General features: G+C 37.5%; 1 protein-coding gene across 1 annotated transcript in view; it reads left to right on the forward strand.

Moving 5' to 3' along the window:
• Smp_170950 (hypothetical protein) overlaps positions 1-12,761 on the forward strand; it is a gene marked incomplete at its 5' end in the record, with an annotated part of 15,028 nt that extends 2,267 nt beyond the window's left edge. Inside the window, 4 exons of the mRNA XM_018795325.1 lie at positions 4,582-4,719; positions 5,893-6,097; positions 7,511-7,805; positions 12,337-12,761. Coding sequence (XP_018649649.1) covers positions 4,582-4,719; positions 5,893-6,097; positions 7,511-7,805; positions 12,337-12,685 — 987 coding nt within the window. The 3' untranslated portion in view covers positions 12,686-12,761. The remainder of the gene's footprint in view (positions 1-4,581; positions 4,720-5,892; positions 6,098-7,510; positions 7,806-12,336) is intronic.
• Between the last annotated feature and the right edge of the window lie 900 nt (positions 12,762-13,661).

Consider the following 13,661-nt stretch of genomic DNA (forward strand, 5'->3'; position numbering starts at 1 on the left):
GTTTTAGCCAATATGACATTTCCAATTTGCAGTATCTTCTCAAATCTTACGCATCGACTACTGTATGTGAGTATTTGGGAATAAACACTGATATATGATTTGAGGTATTCCATCATGTGACTTAGTTTTGATCAAAAATCATGATACATATACTTTTTGTTATTCATATTAGAATATACAGATGGATATGCATTGATATATGTAATTAACACATGTGATTCAACTAGGCTTGATTCACCTGCGAAACAATCGAATAGAAAACATTCATCTGCCTCATATTCATTAGGATAATCTTGGACTTGATTTGGATTCTCTGTCTGTGCAAACTTCACTTCTGGGCAAACTCGTCCTCTGGTTGCTTCGGGAAATTTCGCTATCCCATCTGATTCATCGTACCACTGACTAAGGATTCTACTCGAAACACATTGTTCGTGAGAATATGCAACATCTGATACAAGAACATCAGAAATATGACTAGAATTCGACTCATTAGGAACATATTTGTCACATTCATTAGGAATATCATCAGAGATAAATTGATTGTGAGGACCACTGACACTTGATATGATATCAGAATTCGATTCTTCTGAAATATTTTCCACAAATTGATTAAGAGTTTCATTAGGTAATGGATCATCAGGGAATTCAACATCTACCATGACTGAATTTGGTTTTTGATCATGATTTGACTCATTTAACATTCTATTCTCAGAGTTGTAAGAAATTCCATCAGAAGTATGTGAATTATTACGACAAACCATATCTGGTTCAATATCTTGAGAAATCCGATAAGTTTGTTGGTTAAAAATTTTTGTCTCACAGTGATTCTGAGTTTCATTTAACTCTGGACTGCTATGTGACGTTATACCACTTCTAAATAAAGATAACTGATCATTAGAAGCATCCATCTTAGCATTACTTTCAGCGAAATGAACCATGGTATTACAAACTGACTGAATGTGCCCAGTTATACCACATTTAAAGCATTTAGAATTACGAAATATACATGAATTACATGGATGAAACTTGCCGCAGAACATGCATTTACTAAACTTGTGCTCATCATCATGGACTGTTTCACAACTCAATGAAGTATTATCTGAATAAATTTGATTACGCATCGAACTGCGACGACTTATTAAAAAAGTGGAGTTCCTGAAGTTCTTGCGAGACATTTTATGTGATTTTTCTCTCTTACCGCATCCGGAATTTGTATACTTTACATGATCCAACAGTAGTTGCTTGAGAGTTGCATAGGGGAGTGAAATCGGTTTGTCTGGAAGTGCCAAAATCTTTATAAGGCTGTATGCTTCTTTCCCAATGAATGTAAGGAAATGGGCCACAATATTAAAATCCTCATCATCTTCCTTGGTCATAGCCCAGATTTCGAACCTCTCCATGTACTCCTCAAAAGCATTAAAACCTGAATTTGTATCCAACCGTTCTATTACAGGCTCAATCGCGACGCCACTGTGATGTTTAAAAGTATTTGAATTATAGTATAAACTAGCGATACCAACAATAACGCAATTCAATCAAGAAGTATTCGATGAGCCCGAACGAATGTATTGTATTTGGAATTCAAAATTACAACGGTCATCAATACTAAGAAGTCATTGATTTATTTAAACATCACAATTGATTACATGCTTAAGTGACTAAGGATAATATATAACCGGAAAAGGAAGTTACACAAACAGGTAAATTAGTATTTCCGTCTACTAACCACTACGTGTCGTCCCCACTCAGTGCACAGAAACACAGTATTTCCTCTCTCACTCCAAAAGGATAAGGACACTCTGGAATGTATCCAATGGTGAACCACAAAATGAATTAGAAGACTCACTTAAGTCTTATAAAGAGCGCTTTCAACCACCAAACCTTTACCTATTAGAGTACAGCAATCTTAGAGGTGACCTTCTCATAACTTACAGTACCCCAAACACTTCTAGGTAACCCCTTAAACACCTGCTTAAGCTTAGTCCCAACATAAACCATAGGGGTTACATCTAGAAACCTACAACACAACACAGTAGAATGGACTGTAGATACACCTCAGGGCTCAATAATAGGACCTCTTCTTTTCTTGATTTACATAAGCGATCTTCCTCAACAAGTTTCATCTGACTTATTGCTTTTTGCTGATGATGTGAAACTTTGGAGAGAGATACGTTGCCATATGGATATACTAGTACTTCAGGGGGATCTGACCCGACTTTAAAGTTGGGCAGAAGACAACGGACTTACCTTCAACACTTCAAAGTGCAAAGTAGCCCACCTGCGACATGTTGCAGACTATAGTTACAACTTAAGTAACTCCTCTCTAGAAGTTTCCCAAGTCGAAAAAAATCGGAGCGTTGGTAACCTACGACCTGAAGTCGTTCGCTAACTGTGACAAAAACGCCTTTCACAGCAAACCTTGAACTGGTAACATTGAAGCTCATTTTTGGCCAGTTTGACGGTAGAACCTTCCACATAATCTTCAACAGTTTTATTCGTCCCCATTTGGAGTACGGAAACATAGTATTTCCTCCCTCTCTCCAAAAGGATAAGGACACTCTGGAACATTTCCAACGTTGAGCCACGAAATCAGTTCGTGGACTCAAGTTCAAACCTTACGAAGAGCGCCTCCAACCACTTAACCTTTACCCGTTAGAGTACAGGCGTCTTAGAGGTGGCCTTTCTATGACTTACAGTATCCTTAACACTTCTGGTCATCCCCTTAAACATCTTCTTAAGCTTAGTCACAACACTAACCTCAGAGGTAACACCCAGAAACAGGAGACCCAACATAGCAGAACAGACTGAAGACACAAGTTCTACTCTGTAAGAGTTGTCAAATGCTGGAATTCGCTGCCGACTGAGCTAGTCCAAGCGACCTCCCAGGAGTCCTTTAAGAGGAAACTTGACTTATTCTTAAGGACTAAGGATAACATATTATTGTGATTTACCAAATTCTTTTTTTCCTCTATTATCGTTAATATACCTAGGTTTTTGCCTGGAGGTATTGGTGATCCACTGCTACCAGACACGGAAGCCCGTTAAGCGAAAGCTTCTTCTATTCCGTCCTCAACCATTTGAACCATTTGAACAATCATTCGAATCATTTGAACTGGTACGTTGCTCTGTGTGTTTACGATAGTTTCACATAACTATGTATATAATCAAATTTTTCACCCAACAGGGAGTTGATTTTTGATGACATTGTAGCATAAAAATTAAGTGTGGTCCTAGTCTGTGCGACAGAAACAACAAGAAGCGAGTGCAAAGGAATCAGCCGGTTTATATCAGCTCCTCACAAAGATATTAGATATACAGGGCCTGATGGTAGTGTACTCAATAATTTCTTAGTTTAATGTGATATCTTTGCTTTTTACACATGGTCTTGATAAGAATATGAGAATACTGTCTGTACTAAATACGAGAAACTCTGGGATCTAGACAATCCTATTGCCTTCACATCAATCTTGATTTTTGGGTTGATATCGATATATCCCATTAGGTTGTAGAGAGTTACCTAAAAAGATATTGCACCGTCACTCGGGAGTAATTGTTCTTGTGTTTCTGTTGGTCTAGTGAATTTACTTCCCAGAGGCAGCCTAGTGATATCCACAAGCTGGTTTGCATTCTCCTCACATACACTAATAAAAGCTCTATTTCTCACTTTGTTCACAAATTAATAAAGAAGAGATATGAACAGAAAATCAATGTCCTTCTCTGGTTAGGTATTTTCAAAATAATGCAGTTTACAACTAATTGATCACTTAGTAGTAACCAAGTTCGAGTTTGTCTGATCGTTCAGCGATCATCGGATTCTAATGAAGAAGTCACAATTTGGTTACCAGTCCAAGTGACATGAAGTCTAAAATCACCTTTTAAAAAAGAGTAAGTTCACTTAGACTGTAATGTAGCATGATATCTTATGATGAGTCCACACAAATATGATAGATTTTTCCGTAGCAATGACTTGGTGATGGTTTGTGTGAATAGATTTACATAACGTTTATTGTCCTGAACTAACTTCAATTGAAAAATTATTGGCGAACATAAATCATAAAAAGCATTAAATCATAGGAGTACTGATATATTGCTTAACGCGTTTTTCGTAAATTAATTGGATTACTGATAACGAACCTTCATATTTAGAAGTGTAAGACTTTTTCTGATAAGGTTTGTTTGTTGTTTCAACCGGTCATTTCAAGGATAGGTAACAAACTAATCATCCAAAGATGAACCAATATGTTTATTTCTGCCATGTAATGATAATTAAAGTTGTATTTGCTTCTTTTAGTTTGTTTTTGTGCTTGGACTCGAAGCTCATGATCGTTTTCGGAAATTCTCTTCGTGCCAGTCATTTTACTTTTCCTAAACGTTTGCTGAGTATAAGTCAATTAAAAGAAAGAAGTCTTATATGCGTTCATGGCACGTCAGCCGATGAGTTTTTACAAGGACTTATAACAAATGATATCAAGTCTATAAACCAACCTAATTCATTCATGTATTCATTGTTTCTCAACTCGAAGGTATATTTCACTGAATTTCCTTCTTGTCAGATATAAGATTTTCCATTATATATTCTAGGGTCGAGTTCTAACTGATGCATTCATCTATCATACTAATCGTTTATCAGCTAATCAGTCTGATTACCTTGTTGAAGTTGACGTCAGTTGCGTACCTAATCTGGTTAAACACTTAAAGCAGTATAATTTACGTGGAAAAGTATGTTTCACTTCAGTGTTATTTGCTATATTTTTCATTGCTTTAATATGATTTAAAAGTCGATTGCATGGATTCTTTGATCATGTTATTTGACGGGAGTATTTATGGTCAATTATAGTGTTTGATGTTGATTTAACAGTATTTGTGATTTAGAAATATTACGCACATAGGTTATGTATAATTTTGATTCACGACTGCTCTACCTAATTTTATATTTGATTACGCCACGGTGGCTGAAAAGTTCGACTTCCTGCCACTTTGGCTTAAGCAACCAGGCAGTTTCACAACTCCTAACACTTAAATTGCACCTCATGACTAAGTACCTGGTTAGTGAGTTATTAACTTCACTTACCTCGTGTACCTAACCAGGCCTGATATAAAAGCAATGCTCGAAGTCTAAAAGAATAAAAGTAAGCTCGTTTATCTTTTGCCGGATAATGCTACCTTCAGTACGAGCAAGATACCTGTCTAATTATCGTGGGGTGTGTGCTGTGCAGAGGCTTAGTTTCTGTTACTTATTGGCTGTGGAAAATAGCCTTTGGAAGTAATAGATATGCGTAAGTTGCTAGTGTTTGGTGGTAAGTTTTTTTGAAGCACTGGTCGCATTTAGTGAAACCTCCGGGTAAGTAGCGCACAGACATAGGGCGGTGTGGATAAGTTTGATATATCGATTGACAAGATTGTAGACCTTTTCCTAAAGACTACTAACTTCCTATATGGGGATCGCAATGAAATTGAAGTTTATGGTTTCATTTGTAGTACAATCTAATCTTAAATGAAATATGTTAATATAGATGCATTCAACTCTTCACAATGTACATTGTAAATACATTCTTATTCAAGAAGGCTTATATATTTTGTTCTCCACTGGTAATCATACGCACAAACCCACCCGGTTTAGTTACTCCGATAATGTAGAGTAATTGTAGAGTAAACGTAACTCGATTCTTAGTATGGATATATGTACTTCTAATTCATCTAAATATATTGTCCCACATGTTCATTTTCTTATTTACCGTCTCAAAGTTTAATAATTAGGACTATACATACTGAGATACTAAGTTTCGATATACACCGACCTTCTTTAATTGGCTATTCAAATTTTTTACCTTAAAATTTTTAAAAAAATCCATTAAAAGTTCATTTTTTTAATCGTAAATAACATTTGTCCAGGTTAAGATAGACGCCGACTTATCAGTGTATCCTTGGGTCGCTATGCCGACATCAAGACACTCGAATCAACTGAATAATTATGAAGCATGGTCGCCAGTGAATTCACTTGATATTAGTGATCAAAAACAATTGATATTTTTCGCTTCAGATCCTAGGGGTATATCTGGTTGGTCTGGACGCATACTATCAACATCGAATACAAATGGTAATTATTTTGTTTGCATACCCTTCTTTGTGATAGTTTATTCTAAGTGTTTGGCAAATTTGTGTAACTGGACAACTCTGTTGGTACCACGAGTGACAGGTATCTACTATGGCGAAATTCACATGCGATTGACGTTAATCTTAGGACACTTGACGACATAGATACGTAGGTTTAGCTTGAGTTAAAGTAATATCGAAACTAAGGTCTGGTACTCCGTTTAGATGACAGCGGTGACCGATTGGCGGTATTGAAATGCTCTGTTTGTGTTACTCCAGCAACTTTTAAACCAAATTTTGCGTTCGGACGTTGGGACATGGATATAGATGAAGAGGTGGTTTGTTTTGAACATGGTGCATGAAGCAAAGAATGTTTTGTAGATCACTAACGTAGATGATCTATGTTGAATGATTGGTGGCCTACTCGAGTTAGACGGGAACGGTGTGACCAACAGTTAACTTCGAAGTCACACTTCGCGGTCAGCATCTAACGTGGTCTAACCCTTCGTCGTATCAAATATTCTATTGCTGCTTTGAAGACCGTATAACACAAAGGACGTTATGACAGATATATATTAATCAGATTAGGTACAAGCGAAGGTGTGACCACCACTGCATGGGCCAGTCCATGGCGTACGATTAATTGGTGCGCGTTGGTTGTCCTCGACCATGACGGAGATCGATGAACTATTCGATATTCAGTGACTCAAATACCTGGTAATTTGGCTAGGTCTCTGTGATATTTTGTTGGCCCTACAAGTTGTTTTGGATTTGGATAAGGTGGTCTGTTGCAGTATACTAGATGAATTCTCAGTGATTGAGTAGTTCAGTAGTCTTATAAGATCTGGGTAATTGTTCAGAATTGAGACCATTTACAATCTTGTTCATTTCTTAATGCCATATCGTATCAATTTTTTCTCTTAAACATGTAAAATGTCATATCTATTGGTGCTTTCAAATTGATCAGGATTTTATTTTCTAAATTGAATAGATGGTCAGTCGACAAAGCATAGTACAAATTACTAATTTTAATCCAGATGTGTGACTTCAGTTCCTTTGTTCTCCAGCTCACGTTATCGTTACCATAGATGAAATCATGAGTCAATTGAAGCTAGACCACCAAGAAAAACCTGGAAGCACTGGACGGCCGTTTCGTCCTATTATGAGACTTCTCAGCAGTGCGCATCCACGATCCCGCACTCGCGAGATTTGAACCCAGGACCTACCAGTCTCGCGTCAGAGCACTTAACCGAATCTCCATGGTGGTCTAGCTTCAATTGAATCATGATTTTATCTATGAAAAATACTGAAATCTCCACAAAACCCCTTCTGATTATCGTTATCAGTCGCTGATAGTCGTATGATTTTTTATGAAGCTTTTCTATTCTCATTCCATTTCTTTCTCCTTATTTCACAGTCACTAGTATTTTCCCATCATGCAACACAAAACCACTTGATATAAACCTGTATCATAATGCACGTTGGGAATTGGGCTTACCAGAAGGTATTAAAGAGTTCATTACCAGTGATACACTACCGTTCGAAGCGAATGCTGATTTGTCCGGTGGAGTTAGCTTTTCCAAAGGATGTTATATTGGTCAAGAGTTGACAGCACGTACACACTTTACAGGAGTTATTCGGCGAAGATATGTACCAATTAAAATAGTGTCGATGGGGAATATTGATGCTTTAAAAACATCAATTAGTTTAAAGTGAGTTTAAAGTTATTTATCTCGATATTTCATAGCTTGTATTCCTTGATCTCAATGCAATTACGGTTTTTGTGATGCGTTTGGTTGTCCATAAAAACCATAACCTCTCAGAACGATGGCACAGTCAACTTCCAAGTTAGACCTGATATTGTTTTCGCTAATAAGATATTGAACGTCAAATGTTTATAATGTCATCTCGTATCTCCTTGATAAAGTTTCATAGTTAGATTCAATGATTCCTTGTTTACCTTAGTGTTATAACTTGTGATCGCCTGTATGTTCTGTTAATTTATAACGTGATAATATCGCCAATTAGAGAGCAGTGAATTATCGATCGGATCAATGACACACGAAACCGGTACGAGCAGTCTAGAGTACTTGTCGGTGCTGCTTTCTGCCTAGCCCAACCAATTAAGTCCAGAAACACCAATAACAGCCTCTGCAATATGAATCATTACTCTCAAACCTACTGGGTTTATATACCAATCAAACAGACCACATCGTACCATAAAATAGGAAACAACATTTGTACAAGATTTAGCCAAAAGTGGCTTTGAATATGGGAGGCAGTAATTAATAGACTGGAGATAACTCAAGAATAGTAAATCTTATAATAACAGTTCATAGTTCGAAATAAAGCTTATAATAAAGGGAACATGAATATGAATAGTTAAGTTACTTAACGCAGGGTATTAGGGAATGATGGTAAATCAGTTGATGAGGTCATGAATCTTTATCAACTGAGATGGTTGAGCCACGTGTTACCTATGCCTGAACACCGATTGCCACGACGCGCTATGCTGACTAGTATTGGCAATGGTTGGAAGAGAGTTAGGGATGGCCGAACCAAAACGTGGCATCAGAGCTTGATGTCACCAACTTCTAGTCTGAGCCATGTTGATAGATGCAAATTACTTGGTTGGGGTCCACGTGACTATCGTAAACAATGGTTGGAGACTGTGGGTGACATGGCTCAGAATCGATCACAATGGCATAGGTGTATACACTCTTTATCTTCCCTAAAACCGCGAGATTAAAATTGCTTCATATCTTTCTTTCTTCCTGTACTATCTTTACATACAATCTTTGATTTATATATTACCATCACTAAATTAACTATTTCTATGAATCCGGTGTTCATCTTGTTGTGCTAATGAGTAAGGTATGGCAACTTGGACTGATGCATATATGTGCCTGGTCCTACGTTGTAGCTGACTGACTTAGCTTTATTCATTATTATATTTTTGGTACAATATAGAATTCTCAGCACAAAGTATTTCAACAAGTTTCAGTTTCTTATCTGTTGATTGAGCCTGACGATATATATTGACTGATTACCAATTAGATGTTAACAGTTCAGGAATCGACATTTGAATAATGTTCATTGTTTTCGATGTATATTGCCAGCAATTACGATGTCTGTGATTATACTCTTTCCTAATTTGTACAGATAAAAGTTTTGAACTTTTCACAAACGCACCTGAATTGATTATGCAATTAATTGACTTAATATTCTGTTGAAACAAACAAAAGACAGATAACTTGTTGAAATATATAGATGGCAGGAAGTAGTCACCCGGATATTCAAGTAGGCCGCCAGGGAAGTCCTACTGATTGCCTTCTCGTGGCGGGGGTATTGTTTACGAAATTGAGGATCCAGCTAGGGGAGTTGGAAAACCCTCATTCCAAACCAATGGTGCATATGGGCTCCAGAATTCTGAGGGAACAAATGGCGTACGAACCAATCGTTGGTGAACGGCTAACATGGGACTGCATCTCCTCACGATGCTCCACTGCCTTGTGGATCAGACTTTTAGGTCAAAGGCTCCGGGTGTGGCTCCCTAAGAAAACCACCTGATTCAGTTTGGGCACCTGGGCAATATCATAGCCCTCACATAATTAAATGAAATGACATTTTTCTGTGTGGCGCATATATATCTGGTGCCTCATTGTACCAATATTTACGTGTTCAAGTAAATAAATAACCACACCCCTAGCCTTTGACCTACACGTTTGATCCACAAGGCAAGGGCAGCATCTTAAGAATTTCCGGTCCCCGGTTAGCCAGTGATTAAGGATGGGTTCATACTCTATTTGTTCCCCTAGGATCCTGGAGTCCATGTACACCATTGGTTTGGAATCAGGGTTTTCCAACTCCCCTAGGAGGGTCTTCAATATCCACCAACACGGTTAAAGTTCAGGGCATTCGCTTTTCGAATTTTATACAAAAGTTCAATATTGGTATGCTGAATCTGATTAGTTAAAGATTTTAAACAAATTTGTTCAGTACAACTGGAATTTCAAATGATATTGTCATGAACAAGAACACAAGTGGGAACAATCGAATGTATTTTAATACAAAAATTACAAAACGTCTTAGTAAAATCTGAGATCCATACAGTAAATATTTCATTTGCAAAATATCCATCAATCGTCTCGGATTTGATTGTTCTTTCGTTTCCACACAAATCATTCTTTGTTCTCGTTCCCTTTTTCTTCGATCTTCTTAAACTCCTACTGCTAGGTATTTCACTGTCGATTGGTGATACATACTACTACTTATATCTATCGACATCAGTAGTATACATCACAATGTTAGTTGATAATAAAAATTATAATCAGAAGGGGTTTTTGTGGAGATTTTAGTATTTTCATAGTTGAAAGCATGAATCAATTGAAGCTCTGGCGCGAGAGTGATAGGTCGTGGGTTTAAATCTCACGAGGCGAGATCGTGGATGAGCACTGCCACTGAGGAGGAGTCCCATAATAAGACGAAACGGCCGTCAAGCAGTGCTTCCACGTTTTTCCTTAGTGGTCTAGCTTCAATTGACTCATGCTTGAAATATTATTTCTGTTTTGATAATCATCAATACAGTCTGTCAGTCAGTCAGCTACAACGTAGGACCAGGAATATTTATGCATAGGTCCAAGTTTCCATACCTTGTTAGCACAACAAGATGAACACAGAATTCATAGAAGTAGTTAATTCAGTGGTGGTAGTATATAAAAGATAGGTGGTATATAAGAATATAGTATAGGAAGGAAGAAAGTTATGGAGCAATTTTAATTTCGCGGTTTATGGGAAGATAAAGATTGTATACACCTACGCCATTTTAATCGATTGTGAACCATGTCACCTAGAGTCTCCAACCATTGGTTACCATAGTCATGTGGACCCCAACCAAGTAGTCTGCATCTACCAATATGGCTCAGACTTGAAGTTAGTGAATTCAAGCATTGATGCCACGTTATGGTTTGGCCGCCCTAACTCTTTTCCAACCATCCCCAACACTAGTCAGCATAGCGCGTCATGGTAATCGGTGTTCAGCCCCCAAATGCCCTGGTACGGCCGAGAGTGGGGAGAGTCCTCTCTCTTCCTCTCGAAATGCTCTCACATGGCCAGCGAATATATAGCCTCTGCCAGGGAAGTCCTACTCACTGCCTTCTCGTGGCATTACTGTTGTTTACGAAATTGATAGGACGAAAAGTAAATGTCCGGCGCTTTAACCGGGTTGGTGGACAAGGCGAGTTCACCTAGGGGAGTTGGAAAACCCTGATTCCAAACCAATGGTGCACATGGGCTCCAGTATCCTGAAGGAACAAATGGCGTACGAATCAATCATTGATCACCGCCTACCATGGGACTGCATCTCCTCACGATACTCCACTGCCTTGTGGACTAGACTTTCAAGTCAAAGGCTCCGGGTATGGCTCCCTAAGAAAACCACCTGCTTCAGTCTGGGCACCTCAGCAGTATCACAGCCCTCACACAAATCAAATGAGATTTGTGAGGCGCATATTTGTCTGGTGCTTTTTTGTACCAATATTTATGTGTTTAAATAAATAAAAAATAATCGGTGTTCAGGCATACGTAACACGTGTCCCAACCATCTCAGTCGATGAACATTCATGACCTCATCAACTGATTTACCATCATTCCTTAATACACTGTGTCTAACCTCACTATTATTTACCCGGTGATCCCAGCAGATGCGAGCAATATTTCTAAGACATCTGTGGTCAAATACTTTTAATTTACGAGTATCTTCTACTCTTAATGGCCATGTTTCGCAGCCGTAAATTAAAACAGAACGGACTGCTGCGCAGTATACTCGTCCCTTAATTGATAGACGGATATCTCGTCTTCTCCATAGGTGACGTAAGTTGGCAAAAGCCAAACCAGCCTTTTGAATCCGTGCTGAAATTTCATCAGACACCAACCTATTACGGCAGATCAGACTTTAAAGATAAGTTTAGTTGTCGACGCATTCGACTACTTCACTCCCTATCCTTAGTTCATGTGTTGACACAAGCCAGTCCTAGAGTAAGAATTTACATTTAAATGAGGAGAAACGCATTCCAAAATATCCTGGCATTATTACTAAGTTCTAACAGAAGACTCTGCATTTTGTTAGCGTCTTCATTAAACAGGACTATGTCATCTGCATATTCTAAGTAATCAATACACAAATATATATTCATTTCAACTTCTTTCTTTTCTTCTTCTTTTAATTGAACTATTGAAATATAGTAGTATATATAATGCACCAATATATCAAGTGGATAACAATCATGAACTACTTCAATCAAAGTTAAAACCAATTGGATGGATTCGTAATGTCAATATGAATAATTTCATTATGATTAATAACAATGATAATGATGATCATAGTTTCATTATTGATAATGGTCCAATTAGTGGGATAGCATTGATACGTTTAACAGAAGCAAGTGAACAACAATATAAACTAATAGTGAATATTCCTCTACATACTGACTATGATAACAATAGTGCAATACAATTAGAAATCATTCCATATATACCATCATGGTGGCCTGCAGATATAGCACCAACAATCAAACGAATTATATGTACATAAATAAGCTGTTTTGCCGATATACTAGATGTTATATAATCTTATTCAAATGAATAATAAAGTATTTTTTTCTTAGACTATATGATGTTTTTTGTTTAATTGATTGTTATATTGTTGACAGTAAGAAATTAGCTGTCAGTCACAACGTAGAACTTCATACGTACGTACTTCAGTTCAAGTTGCCATACCACATTAGCACAGAGATACAATTGTCGATTCCAAACCCATAGTGGTAGAAGTAGTAAGAGTATAAGTATTAATGTGAAAGATTAGGGCTTGAAGATGGTATTGAAAGAGTATAATCCAATGAAATAAATTTGGAAAGAGAAAAAACATAGAGATATGAAGAATTCGTCATTGTAAACGGTTTTGAGCTATGTCATTCAGGGTCTCTAACCATCGGTTGTTATCATCTCGCGGATTCCAACCAAGTAGTCTACACGTACCAACATGACTCAATCCACTTGTCAGTGACTTCATGGATTTGTGCCATGTTTTGGTCTGGCCGCTCGTAGCTTTCTTCCAACCTACTCCTACAGCACGTCGGGGAAGTCGGTGGTTGAGCATACGTAACACGTGCCTCAGCCATCTCTGCTGGTGAAGACTAAAAAATTGAGAGTATGTTCAAAAAACAGCATTAAAGTATGTATGAAGGAGTAATAGAATTTAAGATTGGGAGGAAGATCAAGAGTGACAGAAGCATAAATATGCATAGTACCCTACGTTCTCTAGAAATTACATTGAAATATACAAAATTGAACTTTGAAAAGGAAACGTTGTGAGAAGTTCATGTCAACGTCTTTAAAGATAATTGTTTCTAAATTGTAGTACAATACAACAAGTGTTTGAAGTTGAAAGAAATCAATTCAAGGGAGAAATGCAAATCACGAGACCTTCAATTTATCTGTCTGTTATTCTACTGACTGACCTTAGCACTCGTTTAATACAATGTATATTGAGATAATGAAACTAAGTAACT

This window comes from Schistosoma mansoni, chromosome 2, assembly GCF_000237925.1.
Source record: "Schistosoma mansoni strain Puerto Rico chromosome 2, complete genome".
NCBI lineage: Eukaryota > Metazoa > Platyhelminthes > Trematoda > Strigeidida > Schistosomatidae > Schistosoma > Schistosoma mansoni.